The 28,000-nt window shown below is 38.6% G+C and overlaps 1 protein-coding gene across 3 annotated transcripts in view; it reads right to left on the bottom strand.

The window, feature by feature from the left end:
* The window catches only part of EPC2 (enhancer of polycomb homolog 2), a 136,652-nt gene that overhangs the window by 56,225 nt on the left and 52,427 nt on the right, over positions 1–28,000 (bottom strand). For all 3 annotated transcript variants that reach the window (XM_062186518.1, XM_062186527.1, XM_062186536.1), the window contains one exon: positions 20,105–20,264. In XM_062186518.1, coding sequence (XP_062042502.1) covers positions 20,105–20,264 — 160 coding nt within the window. The remainder of the gene's footprint in view (positions 1–20,104; positions 20,265–28,000) is intronic.

Raw genomic sequence — 28,000 nt, 5'->3', positions numbered from 1 at the left:
TGGCCCAAGTCCTTGGGCTCTTGAACTCATGTGGGAGACCCAGAAGAAGCTCTTGGCTCCTGGCTTCGGATTGGCACAGCTCTGGCTGTTGCAGACTTCTGGGGAGTGGTCCAGCAGATGAAGGACCTTCTCTCTTTCTGCCTCTGCCTGTCTATAACTCTGTCTTTCAAATAAAATCTTAAAAAAAAATACATACAAAGTAGTAGTAAAAAAGAGATCAAAGAGATGAAAAATATTTCTTGACGTTTAATAAACTAACATAATTATGGTCAAAAGCGTTTCAGGAAGAGGTGAATCTGCTGACAAGGTCTCAATCATAAACTATGTTATCCTCCCAGAACCACCCATGTTCTCTTCAAAATAACTTAACGTTGCAATTCTGGATCCATCACAAATAGTTTCATTTTTCAGCATTAAGATTCCTATATTTCTCATATAACATCTTGGTTGACAGTTCTGCTTCAGTATCATCAGCCTAAAAGTTCACTAAAAATGTCTCTAGAAAGAGCAGCCAAATAATTGTCAGTTACTATATAAGAAGTCAAATTTTTAACTGAGGTTGGAATAAAAAATTTACTTTCTTTGTATCATCTAAACTGATATTATTTACACATTCTGGGCCAACTACTATTGATGAATAAACAAATAAGCTGCAATAAAATATTCTCTAATTTTTAAACTATTGTCCTAAAACTTTATATTTCAGAACATAATATAGCACCTGCTCAGATAATTTTCCTTTAAATGATGTGAAAAACAAAACTGAAAAGAAATTGAAAGGAAAAATTAAGTGGCAGGCAAACATTTGGCATGGCAGTTAAGCTACCCCTTGAGCTTCCCACATCCCATATCACAGTGCCTGGTTTGAGTCACAGCTCCACTCCCAATTTCAGCTTCCTGCTAATGTTCAACCTGTGAGACAATAAATGATGGCACAGGTGCTTGTGCCTTGCCATCCATGTGGAAAAACTTGAGAGTTATGGGCTACTGGCTTCAGCCTGGCCCAGTCCTGGCTGTTGTGGTCTCTTGGGAAATGAACTAGCAGATGAAAAATCCCTGTCTGCCTTTGAGGTAGATGGAAATAAATAAATAAACACTAAAAAAATAATATGTAAGTGTCACATGTGCCTCTGAATGGATTTTCTAAAATTCAATAAAATCCATAATATCAAAAGGTAAATCTTTATTACTACTGAAGACATTTATGAAAGTCATAAAAAAACAAACAAGAATAATTTTAAAGTTTTCTTTTTAGAAATCTTCAAGAATTAAAAAGACAAAGCCATAAATGAAAATAGTATTACAGCCCCTCCAAAAAATTAAAAATCCATTTCAATTAGAAGAAATCTATCATTACTGTGTTATCAGCCTCAGAAAATATGCAACCAATAAAAAATTATGAAGTTACAGATATTGAAAAACACATAAGCATTAAATTGTTATTAAAATTATAATGAGCAAATTTAAAAATTAAAAAGTCTCAGATCTGTTAGAGAATAAAGGTCACACAGCAAACCATTACCTCTGAAACTGGAGAGAGATAGGTGAATTCAGGGAATCACAACTCATGGGAACAGAAATCCACTAGCACAAACTTCCATGCGAATCAATAGGGAAAAGATGGGAGGCTGGAAAGCCAACTGCAAAGAACAAATTGCTGGAGGCTCAGTATGGACATGTCTGAGGGAAAAAAATTCCAGACATCCCAGTCATTAGGGGGCCCTCACATTTTTGAGTTTTACCTTCAGAAACTCACTCAGATCCTCAGAGTGAATATGGGGTGGGGGTGGGGGTCCCCTTGTGTTTCTAGTGGGTAGAAAGGAAAACTAAGCATTTTAAAATATGCTAGAGATACTCTATTCTAAACAAAGCCTGCTCTAAAGATAAATACTTTTATCAGAGCCTACTTGACCTGGGAGAAAAGAAAACTCCAGCTGCCTTTAGTTTTCCATGGGGGGGTGAGAGAGGAGGACAAGTGAAACACCAGTGAAGTTCACAGTTCAAAGACACAGGCTCACAAAGACAGATCCAATCAAAGATCATAAAAATGCTCTCCTTCCTACAAACAACTTGTAACTACATCATTAAAGTCCTATTGGCTGTAATTCCTTTTATTCAGTACCTCATGTCTACTTCTCAAGAAAAAAATTGCAAGGCAAGAAAACAGTTTGAAGAGACTAAACAAACAACAGAAAGACTCAGATATGACAAAAATGCTATACTCTGCCAACAAGAAAATCTTAAAGGCTATAATTAATATGCTTAAAGCTTCATAGAAAATGTAGCCAAAATATCAGGTCAGATCAAGCAATATAAGCAAAAATACAGGAATTCTAAAAATTAATAAAAAGAAATTACAGAGACCAAAATTACTACACTAAAACTGAAGAAGGCTTCTGATGGGCTCAACAGACAGGACAAGCTGAGAAAAGAAATCTCTAAGCTTGAGGTTACGACAACAGGAACTTTTAAAAATAAAAATCAGGGGCCAGTGTTGTGGCATAGTGCCTGCAGTTTGGGCATCCCATATGGGCACTGGTTTGAGACCCGGCTGCTCCACCTCCAATCCAGCTCACTGGGAGAGCAGTGGCATAGGATGGCCCAAATGCTTGGGACCCTGCACCCACGTGGAAGACCCTGAGAAAGCTCCTGGCTCTTGAATTCAGACTGGCCAAGCTCCAGCCGTTGTGGTCTTTTGGGAAGAGAACCAGAAGGTGGAAGACCTCTCCCTAACTCTGCCTTTCAAATAAACAAAATAAATCTTTAAATATAAAATAAAATAAATAAAATAAAAATCAAAGAAAGAAAAGATTAGGTAACGAACAATATTTCCAGTTACAAAAGTTGTAAACATGCCCAATAGGAATACCAGAAAGAGAAAGACTGAAGCAGTATTTGAAGCCAAAAAAAAAAAAAAAAAAAAAAAAAATTTAATAGAAAACTTTTATTTAATAAATATAAATTTCAAAAGTACAACTTTTGGATTATAGTGGTTCTTCCCCTCAATAACCACCCTCCCACCTGCAAACCATCCATCTCCTATTCCTTCTCTCAGCCCATTCTTTATTAAGGTTCATTTTTATTTATTTATTTTTTAAAGATTTATTTTTTATTTATTTGAAAGAGTTACAGGGAGAGGTAGAGACAGAGACAGAGGTCTTCCATCCGATGGTTCACTCCCCAGAGGGCCACGATGGCTGGAGCTGCACCGATCCAAAGCTAGGAGCAAGGAGCTTCTTCTGGGTCTCCCATGTGGGGTGCAGGGGCCCATGGACTTGGGCCATCTTGTACTGCTCTCCCAGGCCATAACAGAGAGCCAGATTGGAAGAGGAGCAGCCCGGACTAGAACCAGCACCCATATGGGATGCCAGTGCTTCAGGCCAGGGCTTTAACCTGCTGCGCCACAGCACTGTCCCCAAGGTTCATTTTAAATTATCTTTATATACAAAAGATTAAGTCTATACTGAGTAAGTTTCAACAGTTTGCACCCACAATGAAACACAAAGTATAAAGTACTGTTTGAAGATTAGTTTTGAAGGACCCTTACGGGGGGAGGGACAAGAAACTAGGCCTGGGCAAATATCAGGGGCTTCTTAAGAGGTTAGATGTTCCCCAGAGTCTAGCAGGCAGGACATTCTCTGGGAAGGAAAAGTCAATCCCCTTCAGAGAATCTCTAGGCACGCCCAGAGCAGAACTGCCCCTCCCCTCCGGGAAACCTCTGGGCGTGCCCAGAGCAGAGCTGCCCCTCCCCTTCGGAGTCTCTAGGCGCGCACTTATGATGTCACTGCGACCAGCCAATCCTGTAACACCTCAGCACTCTCCCTCAGCAGTCTCCGTCAGCATTCTCCGGTATGCTAATTGTCCCTCTGAACCAGCCAATCCCGTGCCACCTCCGCATTCTCCACCAGCATTCTTCGCCAGCATTCCCCCATATGCTAATGGTCCCTCTGAACTGACCAATCCTGTAACACCTCTGCATTCTCCGCCAGCATTTCACGCATGCGCATTAGGAATATGCTAATTCGTTGCCTATATAACCTGTGTGAAACTGCCGCTCAGGGCTCCTCACCACCTGAGGTGGGGGTCCGTTTGCGCAAACGTTCAATAAAAACCTTGTGCTTTTTGCATCAACTCGTCTGGAGTCTGGATCTTTGGGCGTCCTCCCGAGCAAGTGGGCATCTCTGCAACTGAGAGGTCCAACAGTTTTACCATTAATTCTCATAGTACACCACATTAAGGACAGAGGTCCTACATGGGGAGCAAGTGCAGTGACTCCTGTTGTTGATTTAACAATTGACACTCTTATTTATGACATCAATAATCACCCAAGGCTCTTGTCATGGGTTGCCAAGGCTATGGAAGCCTCTTAAGTTCACAAACCCCGACGTTATTTAGACAACACCATAACCAAAGTGGAAGCTCTCTCCTCCCTTCAGAGAAAGGTATCTCCTTCTTTGATGGCCCCTGCTTTCCACCAAGATCTCACTCACAGAGATTTTTCATTTAGGTCATTTCTTGCCACAGTTTCTTGGCTTTCCATGCCTGAGATACTTTCATGGGCTTTTTAGCCAGATCTGAATGCCTTAAGGGCTGATTCTGAGGCCAGAGTGTGAAGCCACAAAATTAATATCAGATACCAAACCACAGATTCAGGAAGCTCAAAAACACCAAACAGGATAAAAGTTGTATAAAAAACAAAAAACAAAAAACAGCACATAGACATACCATATTCAAACATCAGAAAAGCAAACATGAAAAAAAAATTGGGGTGGAAATTGAAGTTTTAATCCAAGGGGGAAACTCTATCTAAAAAGAAACAATATTTTTCTCAGAATGGAGTAAAACATTTGAAGTGCTATGAGAAAAAAAAATACCAACTTAAAATTCTGTACCCTGGTAAAGTTATCTTTCAAGAGTGAAGGAGAAATAAAAACTTTCTCAGATAAATACTGAGAGAATCTGTTGCCACTAAGCAAATCAATTTTCTTGCTTTGTAAGAAAAAATTTTTAAAGTTCTTTGGAAAGAAGAAAATACAGGCCAGAAATTCAGATCTAAATAGAGGAATCTCATCAGAGAATGAAAAAATTATTACCTAACAGGTAACAGTTTTTTCAATACAGCAGTCAGAGCAACAACATATTCAGTTATGCATGCTTACATGAACAAGCATTTTGCTTACACATAAGCATACCTACTTATAATGAATGACAGCAATGATACAGGGATAAGAGGGAGAAATTAGTAATACTGCATTATTATAAAGTACTTGGAACTATCTTTACAATGGCAAAATGTTACCTGTAAGCAGACTTGGATGAATTGTGTAAAGGTATAGTAGAAACTCTAGTACAACTACTAAAAAATGAAAGAAAAGTATAGTTGACTTTAAGAAGTAGGAGAAAACAGAATCGTAAAATTCCCAATTAAAACCACAAAAGACAAAACACAAAAACCAAGAATAAAGGCAATAGATTGTGTCTGGGAAGGCAGCAGATGGTGGCCCAAGTATCTGGGCCCCTGGCACCCATGTGAGGGACACCCAGATTGAGTTCCTGGTTCCTGGGTTAGGCCTGGCCCAGACCTGGCTGTTGCTGCTATTGGGAGAGTGAACTAGCGGATGGGTATCTATCCATCTCCCTCTCTCCCTCCCACCCTATCCCTCTCTCACTCTGACATTATGCCTTTCAAATAAGCATTTTAAAAAGAAAACAGTAGCAGATATATGGTAGATATTAATCCAACCATACCAATAATGAAATAAAATAGCAATGGCCTAAATACATTAACTAAGAGATTATCAGATCGGGTCAAAAACAAGACTCAGTTGTCTCTAAGAAATCTACTTTAAATATGAAGACATACAGATTAAAGAAAAGATACAGAAGGATATATTATGCTAATAAAAAACTAAGCTGGAGTAGCTACAAGAACTTAAGTTATATCAGACTTCAAAGTAAGGAAAGAGCTCTATTACATAATGATAAAAGAGTCAATACTCCAAAGAGGACATAACAATCCTTAACAGACACGTGTATCATGCACAACGTCTTGACCACTAAATGCTTACAACTGGGGCCATCGCTGTGGCATAGAAAGAAGGTGAAGCCTCTGCCTGCAGTATCTTCATCTCATATGGACATTGGTTGAGTCCCAGCTGCTGAACTTCAGCTCCCTGTATCTGGGAAAGCAGGAGGAGATGGTCCAAGTACTTGGGCTCCTCTACCCACATGGGAGATAGGGAAGAAGCTCCTGGCTCCTGGCTTTGGCCTGGCCCAACCCTGGCCGTTGCAGTCATTTGGGGAGTGAACCATAGGATGGAAGGTATCTCCCCCACCCCAATTTCTCTTTCTCTGCCTCTGGCTCTCCTTCTCTGCCAGTCTGCCTTTCATATAAATAAATAAAATATTTTGAAAAAAATGCTTAAAAATCATAGAAAGTATGAGCAGGCTTCAAGGAAAGGACTTGTGGCCTTGTTTTATCACTTTCATCCAACAGGTGTGGTCCCTTATACAAGTCATTTAGTCTAGTCTCTAACCACTGATTTGTAAAATCAGAGTATTAGGCCTTCCGTATAGTCCTCCACTGCAGAGGATTAGCATGGTTAAAAATTACCTGGATAATTTGTTAAAAATCCAGATTCAGGGTGCAGCATTGTGGCACAGCAGCTTAAGCCTCCACCTTTGACACCAGCATCCCATATGAGTGACAGTTCGAGTCCCGGCCGCACCACTTCCAACCAGCTCCCCGCTAATGCCCTGAGAAGGCAGCGGAAAGGGCCCCTGCAAATCCACGTGACAGACCCAGATGGAGTTCCTGGCTCCTGGCTTCAGCCTTGCCTAGCCCCAGCAGATGAGGTAATTTGGGGGTAAACCAGGAAATGGAAGATCTCTTTGTCTCTGTCTCTTCTTCTCTATCATTCTGCCTTTCAAAAAAAAAAAAAATACATATATATATATAAAAAATTCAGATTGCTTGGTCCCTACTCACAAAGTTGTTCATTGATCATTAGTCCTCAGAGCTAGAGAATCTGGGGTTTGAGAAGCACCACAGGGGCCAGACTATACAATTCCTTGGATCTGTAAAATTGTTTTATGGAGAACTATGAAGGGGGGGGGGGCACTGCAAAGTTTCATCTTCTAAATCCAAGATAAAGCTATTTTAACATTAGGCAAGCTTATCAACACAAGATTTTGGTTTTTTACTTTGCTGTTATATTGACAAAAGCTTACCTAGGTAGGATTGCAAACTTTTAACACTCCCAAAATGATGTTTTAAATGTGTAATTACCAAAGTACAAAACCTTCCAAAACTTTAGAATTTCTAAAACAATAAAAAAATATAGTTAATAAAAATAAGCTGGCTGGCTTTTTGAAAAGGTAATACTGATAAACCTCTACCCAGGCTAACCAAGAAAAGACAAACTATCAATATAAAAAACGAAACAGGGGTCATCATTAATGATCCTATGGACATTAAATGGATAATAAGAGTATACTTTGCTAAATATACAACTCCATGACCACAAACTGATAATGTGAACAAAATGGGCAAAAACATAAACTACCAAAACTGACTCAAGAATAAAAAACCTTTTCAATCCATGGGAAATAAAGAGATTAAAGAAAAGAAAAAAAAAAAAAACTTCACCCTCGAAAAGTACATTTAAAGAAAAAATTATATCAACCTCTACAATTGCTGCCAGAAAATAGAAGCCTTGCAAACACTTCTTCTCATTCCAATACCAGAATTACTCTAATATCAAAACAAAAAACAGACATTGTAAGACAGGAAAACTAGAACATGGCTCTCATGATCAGAGATGAAAAAATTCTCACCAAAATGATAGCAAACAATGCTATAATGAAGTATACAATAAAATCAAGTGGGATTTATTCCAGGGATGCAAAGCTCATTCAATATTTGGAAAATCAATTAATGTAATCTACTGTATCACCAGGCTAAAGAAGAAAAATCACATGAACACATCAACAGATCATAAAAAGCACTTGAGGGGGCTGGCACTGTGGTGTAGCAGGTAAAGCCTTATCCCATGTGGATGCTGGTTCGAGTGCTAGCTACTCTACTTCCAAACCAGCTAGCTCCCTGCTGATTTACCTGGGAAAGCAGTGGAAGATGGCCCAAGTGCTTGGGCCAATGCACCCACAAGGGAGACCCAGGAGAACCTCCTGGCTCCTGGCTTTGGACTGGCCCAGTTCCAGCCACTGTGGCCATCTGGGGAGTGAACCAGTGGATAGAAGATTTCTGTTCCTCTCTCTCTCTTTCAAAATAAATAAATATATCATTTTTTAAAAGCATTTGACAAAATCTAATGACCTTTTTAATCAAAAACTTTCAACAGAGAATTTCTTCAAGAACATTTATTTAAAAAAAAAAAACTACAGCTAACATTGTAATTGTAATAAACTAGATGCTCTCTTGCTAAGAAGAGGAATTAAGAGCACAGATATCCCTATCACCACTCTACTAAACATTGTGCTGGAAGTCTCAGCCAATGCAGTAAGGCAAAAGATGGAAATAAAAAATATACAGAGAAGGGAGACATGAAACTCTGCAGATGACAAGACTATGCAGAAAATTCCAAAGAACCAGCAAAAAAAATTTCCTATAAATAATGAAGTATGGCAAGCTTGCAGTATACAACGGTCAACTGCTTTTCTATAGAACAAGAATGCACACTTGGAATTTGAAATTTAAAACATATCATTTACATTAGCAACAACAAAATGAAATGGCATAAAATATAACATACATAGGATTTGTATGAGGAAAACTGCAAAACTCTAATGAACAAAATATCTAAATTAATGCAGAAATGTTCATGGATAAGATATCAACTGTTCTCAACACAATCTATACTTTCAAAACAATTTTCATAAAAATCTCAGAAAGTTATTCGGTGGACAGTGATGCACTGATCCTAAAGTTTATATAGAAAGGCAAGAGACCCAGAAGAGCGGAAATAATAGTGAAGAATAAAGTCAGAGGACTGACATTACTTGATTTCAAGACTTACAATGAAGCTACAAAAGTCAAGACAGCATACTGACAAAAGAAGAGATATAAAGATGAATGGAACAGATAATGAACCCAGAAATACACCCATATAAATCAGCCAACTGATCTTTAGAAGATTTAATGATAAAAGAATAGTCTTTTCAACACCTGGAGCTGGAATAACAGAACATTCATATGTAAAAAATGCAATCTAGACACTTCACAAACTAAACACTTCACAAACTAAGTGTCCACAATGGCCAGATTGGAGCCAGTCCAAAGCCAGGAGCCAGGAGCTTCACCCAGGTCTCCTTTGTACCTGGCAGGAGCACAAGCACTTAGGCCATCTTTCACTGCTTTCCCCAGATCATTAGCAGAGGGCTGGATCAGAAGTGGAGCAGCTGGAACATAAAACAGCACCTACATGGGATACTGACATTGCAGGTGGTGGCTTTACCCAGTGTGCACAATGCCTGCCCAGAAAAGTAAAATTTAAACTCTTCACAAAACTAACTCAAAATGGATTAGAGAAGTAAATGTAAAATGCAATCTATAAAACTTAACAGAAAGTAACAAGGGAGGAAATCTCAGTGATCTCAAGTTTGTGATGAGCTTGCCATAAAAGAAGAAAATTGATTAAGTAGACTTCACTAAAACTGGAAACTTCTGCTCTGTCAAAAACACCATGAGGGAATGCAAAGGCAGCTATAAGCATCGAGAAAGATATGCAAAACATCAAATAAAAAGGACGTGTATCTAAAATACAGAAAGAACACTTAAAGCTCAACATTGTTTAAAAACAAATAATCCAATTAAGAAATGGGCAAAAGATCTGAACAGACACCTCACCAAAGATACATAAAGGCTATTAATCATTTGAAAAGATGCCCAACATCCTGTGTCATTAGAGAATAGCACATTAAAACAACATTACCTCACATCTGTTATAATGGCAAAAATCCAATACCAAATGCTGATAAGGAAAGAGGGCAACAGAACTCTAATTCACTGTCAGTGGGAAGGCAAATGGTACAGCCACTTTGGAAGACAGTTCACCTCACACTGAAATAAAAACCTGTCCACAAATGTCTAGAGCAGTTTTATTCACAATCATGTAAAACTGTTAACCAACAAGATGTCTTTCAATGGATGAATGGATAAACAAACTGGTACATTCACATATATTCAACGAGCAAAAGAAATAAAGAAGGTGTTGTGGTACAGCAGGTTAAACTACTGCTTGGGATGCCTGCTTCCCAAGTTTTGAATCCTGCCCACATCCCAGGTTTGAATCCTGGTTGCTGAGGTTCTGATCCAGCTCTCTCTGCTAATGCACTTGAGAAGCAGCAGATGATGGCTCAAGTGCTTTGAGTCCTGCCACTACATGCGTTCCTGGTTTTGGTCTGGTCCAGCCCCTGCTGTTGTGTGTGTTTGCGGGGTGAACCAACAAATAGAAGATCTTTCTTTTTCTTTCTTTCTCACTCTGCCTTCAAATAAGTAAATGTTTTTAAATGAGTTATCAAACAATGAAAAGACATAGAGAAACTTGAATGTGTACTAGTCAAAGAAGCCAGTTTGAAAAGGCTATGCATTGTACGATTCCAACTATCTGACATTCTGGAAAGGTAAAATTAAAGAAATAGAAAAATGATCAATGGCTGCCAAGGAGTTTTAGGGTGGTAAAACTATCCTACAGGATACTGAACTGGCAGATCAAAATTCAAACTGCATGGACACAGAGTAAATACAGAGAGTAAACTGCAATGTTGACAATAGACTTCTGTTAATTTATTATAATAAATATGCCAACTAATGCAAGATATTATATAACAGCAGAGAAAAATGTGTGTTGAATGGAGTGTGTGTGTGTGTGTGTGTAATAGGATAAAAACTGTTCCTTTTCTTATAAATTTAAAATTCTTTGTAAAAATAATGTAAGCTTTTTAAAAGTCTAAGTTTTATTTTTTCTAGAGATGCATATTTCACCTCTTATTAATATAACAAAAGTATAAATACTCTTGGTCTAAATTCCTATTAAGGTAGAAACAAAAATCTTCAATTTCAGCCTTCTTAGAGATTCTTGCAGACTATGAAATGTTATAAAACTAATTATTTGTACTATTTTATAACTTTCAAAAATTATTAAGACTATTTACCTGGCAAATTGTTTATTCTGGTTAGTAAAAAATAAAAACACATGTCACAAATACCCACATATACAGAAGCACACATATAGTATAATGTGTAGGTAATCTTTGGGAGATAGGATTATTAATTTTTTCTGCAATTAACATTTTACTTTTCTGGGCGGGCATTGTGCACACTGGGTAAAGCCACCACCACCTGCGATGTCAGTATCCCATGTAGGTGCTGTTTTATGTTCCAGCTGCTCCACTTCTGATCCAGCCCTCTGCTAATGATCTGGGGAAAGCAGTGAAAGATGGCCTAAGTGCTTGTGCTCCTGCCAGGTACAAAGGAGACCCGGATGAAGCTCCTGGCTCCAGACTGGCTCCAATCTGGCCATTGTGGACACTTAGGAAGTAAACCAGTAGATCACAGATCTCTCTCTCTGTGTAATTCTTTCAAATAAATAAATAAATCTTTAAAATTTTTTTTTACTTTTCATTATAATCAGAAAAAAACTCAACTGCTCAAATCTTTCCCCTCTACTTTCTTAGTTGCTAGTTTCTAACAGAGAAACTGAAGAGCCAGTAATAAGAAATTAATATTTTGGGGGGTGATTATTTACCCTAGTGATTAAGATAGCCACACCCCATACTGCAGTGGCTGTGTTTGATGCCCAGCTCCAGCTTCTGACTTGTCTCCCTGCTAATACAGAGCACTGGAGGAAGCAGTGATGGCTCAGCTGGATCCCTGCTACCTACATGGGAGACCAGGATTGAGTTTGCAGCTTCTGGCTTCAGTTCAGTTACAGCCAGGGGCCATTAGGGGATCTAAGTGAACCAGATTAGAGTTCTCCCTCTCTCTGCCTCAAAAATAAAAATCAATCAATCAAAGAAATGCCTACTTTTGAACAAGATCCAAGTGTGTGTGTGGGGGTGTTCCTATGAGGAATAATCAGTCCAGTAAATAAAAAATACACATAACACACTTATGAACCTGTACACAGAGGTCAAAAACATTATTTGACTTTCTCACCATGTCTTTCATCCCTAACTGTGGAAGAAAATGTTTGTTTTATTAAAATTTCCAAGAAATAAGCCTAAGAAAATTATTTTTATAGGTAAGCAGTAAGTGGGGTATAGTAGAACAAATTTTCTTTATTCTGTTATGGAGAAGACAAGGAGACATACAAGATGTTGAAAGGTGTCAACACTCAAGACGACATGGTTATCACTGGACAACATCCCATGAAGATGTTTGTTGTTAGGCCTATTTCTGGTAACACCAACTAGAACAATCAGGTGCACTGGGTTATATCACAGGCTTTGAGAAGCCATATGGGGAAGGTTCTAAATACTTTAATGCCACGAAACATGTACCTTTATGACCAATCCTGCTTTTGTGCTATTAATCACATACCTAAAACATGTGCCATGATACATCAAATTTGCCTCTTATTTTTTATTTCTTTAACAAGGATCTTTACTGGGCTATATGTTTACTCAGTGACTGCAAACTCATTTCGTTTTTGGAATGTGGACATAAATAAATGAACACTGGCTGAAGGGGCGCTCTCCCTGAACTCGGACTTCTGTTATCTTTCTACCATATACCACCAAATGTTTTACTTTAACCCAAAATGCCTGGCATTACTTTAATATGTACTGTTTTCTGGGTCTGAGAACTTCTCTTTTTTCCTAGATTATAGCTACGGACACTGTTCTACCACTTCAGCCGCGCTGCCGCACTCACACTCTTGTCCTGGGAAAGGAGGCGATCACAGCTTCTGCACAACTTGAGAGAGGAAGACCCTTAGAGTCAGTGAATCTGAATGTAGGTTGCCTTGAGTGCCTGGCCTTGCTCACGGTCCCTCTGATCAGCTCCACCTGGGATCCAGTTTCACCTGGAATATATTCTCCACAAACTGATACAATTTGCTTTTATATTCATAGCTCAATACTTATTTGAATGTGTGATGTCATTTCATGGTATCTGTGTTCAGATTTTTTGATGCACATATGGCATTTTTACAACAAAATGATATTCCTGGAATGCATCCTTTTCATTAAGAAGTTTTACTATATAAATAATGACCATCACTTATTTTTTTCCATTTGAAAGGCGGGGGGGGGTATGGGGAGGGGGAGAGAGGGAGGAGGAGAGAGAAGAGGAGGAGGGAGAGGAAGAGGAAGAGGAAGAGAAAGGGAAAGAGAAAAACAAAGAGAAAGAGAAAATCTCTCATATACTGGTTTACTCCCCAAATGGCTGCAATGGCCAGGGGCTGGCCAGGCTGAAGCCAGGAACTTGGACCTTCATCCTGGTCTACCACATGGGTGGCAGGGGCCCAAGTACTTGGGCCATCCTTCATTGACCTCTCAGGCACACCAGCAGGAAGCTGGATCAGAAGTAGAGTAGCCAGGACTTAAACTTGTGTTCTGATATAGAATACAGGCATCACAGGTGACAGCTTAACTTACAACACTGGCCTGTTATGGATTTTTCTTCAACTCTTTCCAATCAAAACATGCTTTTCCAGGGCAAAAGGTCAATTGGTCATCTTTGTTTACGGAACAAAATATCAAGGGAAATCCCAGGGGTAATGAGAATGAAGTTGCATATTATACCAGCATCTAATTCACTCTTGTGGAAAACACAATGGAATATATGGGTCCACTGTACATTGAAGAAGTACAGCTTTTCCTCTTTCCAGTGCAATTTGACAGTGGTCAGCTTTATCAAACTGAGAAGCTAGCCTCAAGTATACAGCAGAATTCACAGACAGACAGGCATTTTCCCAGGGCTTCAGATCTTGGGAGGAAAACAAAACACAGAATTCAATTCCCTCTCTGTGAATTCCTCTTCTTGCCTTACATCATCATAATACAGAGGTGCTATCCCACCTATCCTTTTTCCTGAACTCTCAACTTAGGTGGTGAGGCAGTTCACTAATAAAGGAGTAAGAACAAGAGTGATTCTTTATTTCAAAACAAAAGACAAGGTTCCTGCTACCAATAATCATACTGAGGTCAAAACTGGACACAAATTAGCTTTAGAACACTTGTCCAGCATTTATTTCACTCTTATCTCAAATTCCCTCTTTTCTAGAATTCTAAGATACTTAAAACTTTAAAATATTATCACATTAAACAAAAAGGGTAATGAGAAATTAAGGAAAGAACTTATTCAAATATAAGCAAAGTCATTTCCTTAAGAAGAAAGTTTGGATCCTGCATTTAAAGAAGTTAATTAAACTCCAAAAGAAATGAAAGAATTATAAATATCTGGGTTGAGGTACACAAACTGTGTGTAATAGTAAAATGGCACATTTTCTGTGTGCAGTACTCAACTAACTAGTGTGTACAATCAGCCTAAATGAGAAAGGACTGGAGAGTCTTGGGTCATCAGAGACTATGTGCCTTCAAGATGCTTCCAACATGGTAAGAGTACACAGATATACTGTGATTAAGTTCTTCAGAATATCAATACAATAACGTGGAGAAATAGTGCTGAAAGGAGCAAAACCATTTATCTCACATCCATATCACCCCATTCCCTATAATCTCTGGCACTTTTTATCCTAAAATGATATTGCTGATGAAAAAGAGAACTCACCTTCTAATTTCTAACTTGGATACCACAGCAGGTCTCTTACTTTTCACTGTAGTACAAACTAATAATTTCAGGTTTATATTTGATTCTACGTATAATTTTAAGTACTATAAGACTGCCGTCTTTAAAATGCCAAAGTACATTTTTTGTCTTTAATCATCAATTCATTCACTAATTTAACTATTTAGCAAATAACCAAGCACCTACCTAATCATATGCTAGGTACTGAAACAGGCTGTGAAATTCAAAGATTAAAAAAGTGCAGCTCTCAATGAGCTTTGTAGCCCAGTGAGGTAATAAATGGCAAACAATCACAATTTAAGGTGGTCAGTGCCATAGGAAGGTGAGCACATGACAGAAGGCCTTCACACAAACAACGCCTAGAACTCTGCTGAAAGCACTCAGGAAGAAGCTTCTAAAGATCATTCTGGAGGCAAGTTGTACTTGAACAAGTAAATAAGTAAAGGGCCAGGTAAAAGCATGAGAAAACAAAGATTAAGAAAGGCTGGGGCCAGCACTGTGGTGCAGTGGGTTAATGCCCTGACCTGAAGCGCCAGCATCCCATATGGGTGCTGGTTCTAGTTCCGGCTGCTCCACTTCCAATCCAGCTCTCTGCTATGGCCTGTGAAAGCAGTACAAAGAAGGCCCAAATCCCGGAAGAAGCTCCTGGCCCCTGGCCTCGGATTGGCGCAGCTCCGGCCGTTGCGGCCAATTGGGGAGTGAACCATCGGATGGAAGACCTCTCTCTCTCTCTTCCTCTCCTCTCTCTGTGTAACTCTGACTTTCATATAAATAAAATCTTAAAAAAAAAAAAAAAAACAAAGAAAGGCTACAAGGAGCTTATTATTGTAGCTTAAAGCATTAGGGTCAGACAAAATAGGAGGAAAATGTGAATTGAGACTAAAATCTGGGACTGTACTAGGTAAACAAAAGTACTAAAGTGAATAAGATGAAGATACTGCTCCTGAGCTTACAAGCAAGGGGAGGAAAAAGACCCTTACACCATTCATTTCAGAAAGGTTGGTATTGTAGTGAAGAACACGATGTGGCTAGGCAAGTACAAAGTATGGCCTTATATCTCATACAAAGAAGTTAAAATTGTACCTCATGGGAAAGAGTTGAGAAATTCTGAAATGAGTAGTAATCACAACAGTGGCAGTACAGATGATGGACGGAACAGTACCAGAGCAATAAGGAGATTTTTGCCAAAGCTCAAACAATGTGAGGAGCCTTAAAAATTAACAAGATCACTGTATTCTGGTTAATTTTATTGTGTGTTTTCCTTGCCAACTAAATGGAAATTCTTTCAAATCCATCATTGAAAGATGAAAAGGGCGGGGCCAGTACTGTGGCGAAGCAGGTTAACACCCTGGCCTAAAGCGCTAGCATCCCATAATGGGTGCAAGTTCATGTCCCGGCTGCTCCACTTCCAATCCAACTCTCTGCTATGGCCTGCGAAAGCAGTAGAAGATGGCCCAAGTCCTTGGGCCCTGCTCCTGTGTGGGAGACCCGGAAGAAGCACCTGGCTCCTGACTTTGGATTGGCGCAGCTCCAGCCATTGCAGCCAATTGGGGAGTGAACCATTGGATGGAAGACCTCTCTCTCTCTCTCTCTCTGCCTCTCCTCTCTCTATGTAACTCTGACTTGCAAATAAACACATAAATCTTTAAAAAAAAAAAAGAAAAGATGAAAAGGGAAAGCATTTAACCTAGTGGTTAAGACACCTACATCCTTTATCATATCAGAGTGCTTAGGATTGAAGCAGCTTGGCTCCCAACTCCACCTTCTCTCATTAGCAGACTCTAAAGAGGTTCAAGTGGTTGTGTCCCTGATACCCATGGGGAAGACCTGTACTAAGTTCCCAGCTCCATTTGGCCTGGCCCAGCCCCAGATGCTGTGAACATTTGGAGAGTAAACCATCAGATGGAAACTTTGTCTCTCAAATTTAAATATTAGTAAGTAGGGGCCAGCACCGTGGCGCAGCAGATTAAGGCACTACCTACAGTTCTGGCATCCCATATGGGCACTGGTTCAAGTCCCGGCTCCACTTCTGATCCAACTTTCTGCTATGGCCTAGGAAAGCAGTATAAGATGGCCCAAGTCCTTGGGCCCCTGTACCCACGTCCTTGGGCCCCTGTACCCACATGTGAGACCAGGAAGAAGCTCCAGGCTCCTGGTTTCAGATTAGCACAGCTCCAGCTGTTGCAGCCATTTGGGGAGTGAACCAGTAGGTGGAAGAATTCTCCCTCTCTCTGCCTCTGCATCTCTGTAACTCTGCCTTTCAAATAAATTAAATAAATCTTTTTAAAAAATTAATAAGTAAATCATGAAATAGCAGTTTGATGGAATCTTTTATATACATAATGACAGACTATATCTACAGCATTTAAACACAAGTGGAAAAATAAAACTAAAAACTGCTGTAAGGGTTGGTATTATGACACAGCAGGTAAAGCTGCCACCTCATGTGGGCACTGCTCCAATCCAGCTCCCTGTTGATAGACTGGAAAAAAGCAGAAGATGGCCCAGATCTGAGCTCCTGCCACCCAGGTGGGAAACTAGAACGAAGCTCTTGGCAGCGGCCTGGTCTAGAGCTGGCTGTTGCGGCCATCTGGGGAATGAACCAGCAGATGGAAGATCTCTCTTTGTGTAACTCTGAGTCTCAAAAATCAATCAATCTTTAAAATAATGTTTAAAAAACTGCACATATTCTATGATATCATATAGTTAGACAGGGCATTTGCTGGCGGACTAGAAGAAAAACAAAGGTTAAAATAATTTCTATTAATTTTATTCTATTTTTTACAATAGAAAAAGATGAAATTTAAAACTGTTTATTTTATGATTGATTAATGTTTGATTATCCAATGTGCCTGACCCAGGTGAGTTACACCCAATTTTTGCTTCTCTTGGTTTCCTAGAAAAGTTTTAAGATGATCCTGACATCTAGCTCTACTGTTTATTAAATAAATAAAACTGGTTTAAGAGAATCCCTTAAAATTCCTATTATGAACATCTGTCTCCTTTCAAAACTGATACAAAGGCAAAGACAAATATAATATGCTAAAGGGAATCAAAGTCAAGGAGTACAGAGGAAATGAATTAAAGAATAACTTCTGTATGTGCCTCTCCTGAATGTGTCAGAGAGTCTCTGGAAAATGTTTCTACCACCAAAGGCCTTTTTAAAAGCCATTTGAAAACAACTCGGTCAGTCAACAAATATGAGTATCTACAGCCAAGTACTATACTCTGAAAAGAGAAAATATAGTCCTTGCAACAGAGTACAGTGAGTACTCTAACAGACGTATGGACAAGAAGATACTGTGATAAGCATACAGAGACAGAATGAGAAAGTCAAGATAAGTTCTGTAAGTAAGTTAGGTCTTAAATGAGCTATAAGAAGTGAAAGATAACTTGAACATAACATGTAAGGAAGTGTGAAATGTGAAACATGGCAATGTGCATAATTTCCAGTAGTTAATACAGCACAGAGTTGGGGAAGAGCCAAAGGAAATGATGAAAGGAAAAAGGCAGGGAACAAATCACAAGAGATCTTATATTTGTAACAGAGATTTTGATTATTACTGAATTCTATCAAATCTAAACCACCATGAATTACAAGATGCACCATTACTATTGTACTATAAGAAAAGAAAAAAAGCTTTATATTTGGGTCTTTAATAAATTTAACAAAAGGTCCAGCATTATTCAACAGTGAGCTAAGTTACTGTCTTACAACACAGGCATCCCGTATCGGAGCACAGGTTCAAGTCCTGACTGTTCCACTTCCAACCCAGTTAATGGCTAATGCACCTGAGAAGGCAATGGAAGATGGTCCAAGTGCTTGGACCCCTGCCACTACATAGGAAATCCAGATAGAGTTCTGGGCTCCTGCTTTGGCCTGGTCCAGCCCCAGCCATTGCAGCCATTTGGGGAGTGAGCCAAAGAATGGAAAACTATCTCTCACTCACTCACCCTGCCTATCAAATAAATAAATCTTTTTTTTTTTTTAAAGTTAGAGTTAAAAGTTTAATAGAATACTACTTTATAAACCTACATTACAAAGGGCTATCTCTTCACTGTAAGATAAAAAAGCAAACCAGCCATGGAGAAAGAGACAGCAAAGAATTTTTTACTTCTCAACTTGCCCTTAGGTGGAAGGAAGGAGATATGAACTCCTAGAAAGTCTGCAGCCTGAATTAAAGCTAATGCTATGGTCCAAAAACAAACGAAATAAAAAAACTAAGCAAATGAAGACTTTCAAGTGGTCTCAGGTTGATAGTGTCTCCAGGTGCCCAGCAGAAACATATACAAATCCTTCTCAGATGAGTAAGATTTCAATCCAAGACAGCAGCAATTTAAGATGTAATCTCATTTCAGAGGTGAAAAATATCTATCTTACTATCAATATGAAATAGTTGATCTTAGAGGCAGTCTTCAATCTGTGACGTTTCAGAATTACCTAGGTAATTTTTAAAAATACACATCACCAGGCTGTATATCCAAAGAATCTCAGGTAGGTAGATTGTAAAACAGAATCCTAGAATCTCTATTTTTGAGCAAGTTATTCTCTCTCTCTCTCTGTCCTCTTTCTCTTTCTACCTATCTACCTACCTACCTACCACAATCAGAAGATACCAAGACATTATTTATTCAAGGAGACAAGATACCCAGACACTAGCATCTATGTGAAGAATCAGTTGGAAACTTCTACTGTATTTATACAACACAGAACATTAAGTAGGATTTTAATCAGTATCAGACTTGATTAAATTTTAGTTTGATCAGGCTGACAATTCAGTAAGACCACTTGGGTGCAGGCAGACTTTGTAGAAATGACAGATTAGAGGAGAGCCAGGATGGGAAATAGAGGGCAGTAAATAACAGATTACTGAAATAGTTTTAAGGGTAGAGACAATGAGAGTTTAAATAGTAACAATGGAAGGAGGCAGAGAGATTTTTATAAAAAGCAGATGAAGGCAGAGGAGTAGGATGTAATCATGAAAAACTTCAGAAGACTCACCCCTATTCCTGGGCTTTAGAGCCACTGGGCCTCTGAAAATAAACTTCATTCAATATGATAATCCACCACCTTTTGGCTATATGATAAAGTATAAGTTCCATACAAAATCCCAAACTACATAAACAGCAAATGTTCCAAATGCTACTGAAAATCAAATGATCTTCAAGTTCAGATGTAAGCATTAAAGGATTTCAAACTTTAATGTTTAACATTTCTATAAAATAGTGTGTATGAATTGAAAAATTAAAATCTCTGGGCAACAGAAGATAAAGGATTTTCATTGGTTGATAAGTTTAAATTACAAACAGAAAACAATGAATTAAAACACTTACGCTGAATATGAATGAACTGTTTGGGCTGTTTAAACTCTCCTTTGTACAAGCGATTGTAATAGTTGACGTTGCTCTCTGCCTCAGGAACAGGAATGACCATGCTCTCTTTTTTTTCTCTAAACACTTGCTGTGCTGAAATAGCTCGCTGTAAATGATGTTCCTAGAAAATGTAAAGCAGGCAACATAAGTTGTTTTAGTAATATTAAATCAATGCATAATTCTTTAAAGTTACTTGCTTAGTAATTGCACAGTGCTCTAAGAGTCAATTATAAATAATCCCTTTATCACAGACTTATAGAAAACCTTGTCGGCTATCCTTTAAAATTTATGGCTCAGAATAATATCACCTCAGACTAGTGCAATTTTCATAAGAGAAATTTTTCAAGATTAAGCATATGCATTTAGAAACTAGAATTTAAAATTTCAATGAAAAGAAAATTGATTTCTCATTTGCTAAATTAATTAGGGTGTTTGTCACCACTGCCAGGTTGAGGAAAAGTATGCAAGTCATGGCAAATGAATTTATTTCACAGATTTTTAGTATTTTCTTTATCTATATACTTGAAATTTTATTAGTACAAAATGCCTAACAGTTCAAATACAGATACAATTATTTCAAAAGCTTATCAGGACATGAATACTATCAGGACATGAATATTTTAAATAAAGAATAAACAAAAAGTTCTTATAAAATACATTCAGGTTCTAGTTACCATTCATTATTTTCACAATTTATTGCAACAGGCTCCTAAGTGTTTTCCCTATTTCCTCCCTTGCCCCACTATGGCTCATTCTCAACAAAGCAGCTTTACCTTTTGAAAGGTAAATCATTCCCGGCCAAGATCATCACTCAAGTACCTACAAGACCCTGTATCTCTGACCTCATCTCCCAACTCTCAACTTCCCCATCCTTTACTTTAGCTACACTGCTGCTTTTTGCTGTTCTCAAATGGCCTGCTTACAAAATCCTTCACGTCTCATATACTTAGTAACATCTGACATATTAAAGATCTCACTTATTTATAACTCATCTTCCTCTAGCATAAAGCTCCAAGATGCCAATAATTTTTGCTCATTTTGTTAACTTTCATATATCCCTAGTGCCTCAATAAAGTAGCTGACACAAAGATGCTGCTCGAAACATTAACTAAATGAATAAGTGAAATCCTTACTACATATCTACTATAAATATAAGCTATGCACAACAATGTACATATAAAAGAAATGAAGGGCAAGCACTGGGCATGGTGGTAGAGATGCTGTTTGGAAAGAACACATCCTCACATGGAAAGATGTGGGTTGAACCCTGGCTTCACTCTTGATTCCAGCTTTGAGTACAGACCCTAGCAGGTAGCAGGTGATGGAGGGGTAAAGTAGCTGAGTCCCTGCCACCTATACGGGAGATTTTTACTGAGTTCCTGGCTCCTGGTTTTGGCCTGGCCCAGTTCCAGCCAGTTTAGGCATTTGGGAAATGAACCAAAAGATGGGAGCTCTGTCTGTCTCTCCCTTTCAAGTTTAAAAAAAAGAAAGAAAAGAACAAAACTAACATAAAAACAGGGACAAAACAAAGATACAAATCTAGGTTATTTATATTCACGTGTATATATATTCACAGGTATATTTGAGTATTCATATTCACATACATATTCACATACAAATTCACACATATAAATATATATACACAAAGTCCAAATTCTTTTCCTTTTTTTTATTTATTTGACAGATAGAGTTAGACAGTGAGAGAGAGAAACAGAAAGGTCTTCCTTCCGTTGGTTCACCCCCCAAATGGCCAGAGCTATGCCAATCTGAGGCCAGGAGCCAGATGCTCCTTCCTGGTCTCCCATACAGGAGCAGGCACCCAAGTACTTGGGCCATCCTCCGCTGCCTTCCCAGGCCACAGCAGAGAGCTGGACTGGAAGAAGAGCAACCAGGACTAGAACCAGGCACCCACATGGGATGCTGGCGCCGCTGGCGGAGGATAAACCAAGTGAGCCACGGCTCAGGCATCAAAGTTCAAATTCTTAACTCTATCATATTATTCCAATTTTTTTTTAAGTTCTACAGAGTCTAAGAAATTAGATGATTTTAATTTCATTCAAGCCTTTAGGGTATGAAAAAAGTTTGTGTTATTCAAAGAGAATCAGTACAATGATTCAAGATGAAAAGTTTATTTGCAGTAAGATATAAATAAAATTAAACTGAAGGTTCATTATATGTAAAACTATGCACTAGATTAATTTGATTAGAAGTCTTACTTTAAAAGGAAGGTAGGAGGTCGGCGCTTGGTATAGCAGTTAAGTTCTTGCTTGGGACACCTGTATCCCCTATCACAGTGCCTGGTTGAAATCCTAGTTCCTCCACTTTTGATCCAGCTTTCTGCTAATGTGTATCCAGGGAAGCAGCGGATGATGGCTCAAGTACTTGGGTCCCTGCCACTCATCTGGGGGTCCCAGATCAAGTACTGAGCTCCAGGCTTCAGTCTGGCCCAATCTGGCTGTTGTGGAAATTAGGGTAGAGAACTATTAGATGGAAGATCTCTCTGTCCACCTCTGTCTCTTCCTTTCTGTCTGCCTTTCAAATAAAATGAAAATATTTTTTAAAACAAAAAATAATAAAAAATAGTATGATGGAGAACAGATATCAAATAATAACAACAAAAGATCATTAATTTTATGATCTGCTAGTCATTATCAGTAAAGTAAGCAGAGAAGCAGAGGAGACAAAAACAAAAGAGAAAGAAAAAAAACACATTATGAGAAAGTGGGGAAACAACCTTCTGAAGACAAATGAACGTGAAGGCAGGGTAACTACTGAGACTCTCACCAACAGCATCAAGCCTCATTTGAGCCAATCAAATCGTATCTGTTTTCCCCCAAAATAATGTTATCCTATCTCACAGCATCTCCTTGACATTTTGCCTCAATAATTTACATCAAGAAAACACTAGCACAGTGAAGAAAAATGTTCTGCAATTTAAATGGAAGAACAAAAGTTCAGGAATAGGTAAATCAGGTAAGAAGCATGAAATGAGGCATAAGAAACCACAAAATATTGGTAACAAAGAAGTATAGTTTATCCAAAGAAGAAATAATTTACACATACGTATGTTTTAACAAACACTATATAACAATTACTATCCAATAACAGGTATTTTGAAATTCTTAACTTTGGGCACACTTTGGTCCAGCAGTTAAGAAACCACTTGGGATACTGGCATCCCTATGAGAGTACTTGATTTGGCCAGCGCCGTGGCTCAATAGGCTAATCCTCTGCCTGCAACGCTGGTACCTGGGGTTCTAGTCCCAGTCGGGGCGCCGGATTCTGTCCTGGTTGCCCCTCTTCGAGGCCAGCTCTCTGCTATGCCCTGGGAGTGCAGTGGAGGATGGCCCAAGTGCTTGGGCCCTGCACCCGCATGGGAGACCAGAAGTAGCACCTGGCTCCTGGCTTCAGATCAGTGCGATGTGCCGGCCGCAGCACACCGGCAGTGGTGGCCATTGGAGGGTGAACCAATGGCAAAAAGGAAGACCTTTCTCTCTGTCTGTCTCTCTCACTGTCCACTCTGTCAAAAAAAAAAAAAAAATTAAAAAAAAGAAAAAATTTTTTTAAAAAAGAAGAGAGTACTTGATTTGCATCCCAGCTCCTTTGCTTCTGATCCAGCTTCCTACACTGTGGGAGGCAACAGAAGATGGCTCAAGTACTTGGGTCCCTGACACCCACTTGGGAGATCTGGATTGAGTTGAGAGCTCCTGGCTTTAGCGAGGCCCAGATCTGGCTGTTGCAGTCATTTGAAGAGTGAACTGGTGAATTTAAGATCTCTGACTTTCATATAAAATGAAAAAAAGTTTAATCTTAACTTATTTAAGTTTCCTAACAACCTTGTGAGATAGGTAACATCACATTTCTTACACAAGTTAACTGATTTGCCCAAGCTTATTAGCTTGCTAATAAACAGCAGAGCCAGAATTGAAGCTATTAACCACATTACGCTGCCTCTCAAATAAATCAATGTAATAAGAGAGCTGAGACAGATCTATGTATAAATAAGAATTCAAGATAAAGACAGCACCACAAAATTAATGGGCACAGTCCAAACTGCTCAAGATATAAAGATGATAAAGGAAATGGCTACCTTATGCTCATATGCAAAAGGGGATTCCTTATAGGTTATATGTCTAAATGTGAAAGATAAAGCCATAAAGTTAACCAAACCAAACAACTGAAAGTATTTTTCTGGTACAGAAGCAGAAAAGAACTTATTAAAATTTTTAAGTACCAAACTATACGGCAAAAAAAAGATGACACTTATATAAAAAAAGATTTATTAAAACAGAATGTATTAAATTTATTAAATAATTTTATTTAATAATTAAATGACTAGAAATTTATTAAAGCAGAAATAAATTAATGAATTTATGACTAAATGGAAGAAGCTACTTTCAATGTATAATACCTAGAATTTGTAAGAAACTTCCAAAAAGCAAGAAAAGGAGAACTATTCCAAAGAAAAATGGATAAAAGACATAAACAGGCAACTTACAGAAAAGAAAACCCAAAAGGCTAACAAACATGTTAAGAGATATTCAAATTCATTACTGATCAAATAAATGCAAAATGAGATAAATTATACTTGTTAAATTGGGAAAAACCTGAAATTGGGATAATGCTTCCTAGCATCAGCAGGAATGGAAGTACACAAATTCCCACATGCATGACTATGGAAGCATAGACTGCCGCTACCATTTAAAGAGCAAAGTAATCTCACTGCCTATAACAAAATTGAACCAACACTGCCTTCAAGAGATTCATAAATGTTGAAATAGTAACATGAATGTTATCCCTCTTGCGGGCCACTCTCCACAGCTCCACTCTCCACACTCCCTTGAACTGTTCTCTACTTCTCCTAGATAATAAGGCATTCAGGTCCACACTGCTACTTACTCAGTAAACCTGACCATCTTTCTTTCTTTCTTTTTTTTTGACAGGCAGAGCTAGACAGTGAGAGAGAGACAGAGAGAAAGGTCTTCCTTCCGTTGGTTCACCCCCCAAACGGCCGCTACAGCCGGCGCACTGCGCCAATCCGAAGCCAGGAGCCAGGTGTTTCCTCCTGGAAACCTGACCATCTTAAGTAAAAAAAATAATAATAATAAATTATTTTTTAGAAATCCCTTTTATTAGTTCTCACGACCATGTATCTTTCCAGTGTAAGGCTTTTAAAACTTGTAGGTTTCATGCAGTTTTGTAATCAAACGGCTACTGACTTCTTTCTCCCACTGGACTGCATGCAAAATCTGTCTGTGTTGCATCCACTGCTCTGTCTCCAAACCTGGTGCACAGAAAGTTCAGACTTCTATATAATACTGAACCAAAAGAAGGCAGGCTGCCCACTACACATAACATAAAGTCTCGGGGCTGGCACTGTGAAATAGAGAGTAAAGCCACTGCCTGCACTGCTGGCATCCCATACAGATGCTGGTTGAAGTCCCGGCTGCTCCATTTCCAATCCAGCTCTCTGCTATGGCCTGGGAAAGCAGTAGAGGATGGCCAAGTCCTTGGGCCCCTGCACCTGTATGGAAGACCCGGAAGAAGCTTAGGGCTCCTGGCTTGCGACAGGTGTAGTTCCGGCCATTGTGACCATCTGGAGAGTGAACCAGCAGATAGAAGACCTCTCTCTCTCTCTGCCTGTCAAATAAATAAATAAATCTTAAAAAAAAAAAAAAGATAAAGTCTCATTCTGAGCCTGATAAACATGTCTCCTCTTCAATAGTCCAATCTATCATTCTAACACTGTATGTCTGCCAAGCATACTTCTTTAGAATTACAACAAACTTTTTGGCTATACTCCAATAACAGCATACAGGTTCTTGCTTTGTCTCTTAAAATGCTGGTCCTCTGCTGAATATAACTTCTATTTTCTTTTCCTGAATTCACACTCATCTTCCCACTAAGCTTGTTCTTCTACCTCATGAAAACCTCTAGAGGTTCAACTTTTCCATTTTGTTTACCAAAGTCCCTTGTTGCCCTCATTTCTTTATCCAGGTCTGGATTATACCTGTATGGTTAATACAACTGATCTTCTCTCCAGTGCCCTCGATTCCTCTGTGTTTATGACAATCAATCTGACTCCACAAATATTCCTATCCTTAAGCACCATGGAAATTTTTTAAGTGAACATTTGTCAACCCTCAGAAGAAAGAAATATTTGGTCTAGAGATACAAAAATGCACCAGAGTAAAACAAAGAATGGCTGACTATGCTGCAATGCATAAATGTAAAATTATCAGCAGTCATCCTTTCGACACATTTTAGAGCACCTGTTTGACACCAGATATTAGCCTGTCACTTAGAAATGTAACAGTGAATGAGAAACAGTCATTGTTATTAAGGAACTTACCTAGTAGAAGAGAAATATATCCAAGTATGCAATCATGTTTGAACATGACAAGTATGTCTCTTCTCAATGAGACCACTCATCTTGGAAGGACAGAGAAAGATGCCCAATTTCAATGGAGACTTTTAGGAACACCAAGGATTTAGCAGGACAAAACAAAAAACAACCCAGGCAGAGAAAACACTTGTCCAAAATGGACAAAGGTTCATTTAGAAAAAGGCAAGTAATGGAGGAAAGGACCCAGATTCATGAGATTTCCCAGTTTCAGTACCAGACAGAAATTATAAAGTTTTTAAAATAGGATTCCAAGTTTGAGCACCAAACAGATTTTTCCCAAACAATAAGAAAAACTTTTGAGCTAACTAAGAAATTATGAACATCACATAAAAACAACACAAAAATAGCATTAAGAAGCTAAGAAACTAGGCTTTTAATGAATAACTTCCAGCATTAAGCCTGTATTTTCACATCATTTTGCTGCCATCCTTGTTGCTACAGAAAATGCTGCAATATGCAATGCCACCTTAGAGTTATATAATGTTTTACAGTTCTCAGGGTACATCCACAATCCCATGCTTATTACCTTCTCACAATCTTGAGACGTATGGGTAGATATGTATCCCATTTTGTATATGATTCCCAAGAAACAATACACTCTCAGTTGTGGTATAATTGTATGAAACAATCAAATTTCAGAATTCTGATTGCAGTATTCTTTGTCTAGTCCATCCTTACTAGAAAAGGGTATAAAGTAAAGATGAAACATCATGTTCTTCTAATGCTAATAGCTACAGATTTGGATACTAAGAGGAAATCAGGTCAACTGGCTAACTGAAGAGATCCTTTGAAATACACTTCACTTTTTCTCAAGTGGAAAACATGTTTAGATATTATACAATTAGCAAAATGCATTTTTAATAGATGAGGATTTGATATTATTTGAATTTCATGAATGATAAAATTTAAAAACAGATCATTGGGTCTGGTATTCTGACACAGCAAGTTAAGTTACTACCTGCAATGCTGGTATCCCATATGTGAGCCACTAGTTCAAGTCCTAGCCGCTCTGCTTCTGACACAGCTTCCTGAATGTGCCTAGGAAAGCAGTGGAAAATGGCCCAGGCGCTTGGGCCCATGCCACCCATGTGGGAGACCAGGATGGAGTTCCTAGCTCCTGGATTTGGCCTGGCCCAGACCAGGCTGTTTCAGCCATTTAGGAAGTAAGACAGCACATGAGAATCTCTGTCGCCCTTTCCCACTCCCACCTCCATTCCCTAACCCTGTCACTCAGCTTTCAATTCATTTTTTTTTTTTTTTAAAGTCGGATGATTCTCTTCTTAACAAAACTAGCAGTTGCCAGAACTGCAGCCAAAAATTAAGAAGCCATGAAATCTTCCCACATTTTAACTTACAGATCAAATCTAGTGCTAAAAATAAACTCGGTTAGTTTCCATTGCCAGATACAATCTCTTAACTTTCCAAAAAAATCAACAGAAAACAAGAACAAT

Source organism: Lepus europaeus, chromosome 1 (genome assembly GCF_033115175.1).
Source record: "Lepus europaeus isolate LE1 chromosome 1, mLepTim1.pri, whole genome shotgun sequence".
NCBI lineage: Eukaryota > Metazoa > Chordata > Mammalia > Lagomorpha > Leporidae > Lepus > Lepus europaeus.
The sequence above is the reverse complement of the archived record's forward strand: the minus strand, read 5'-3'. Positions and strand labels throughout refer to the sequence as shown.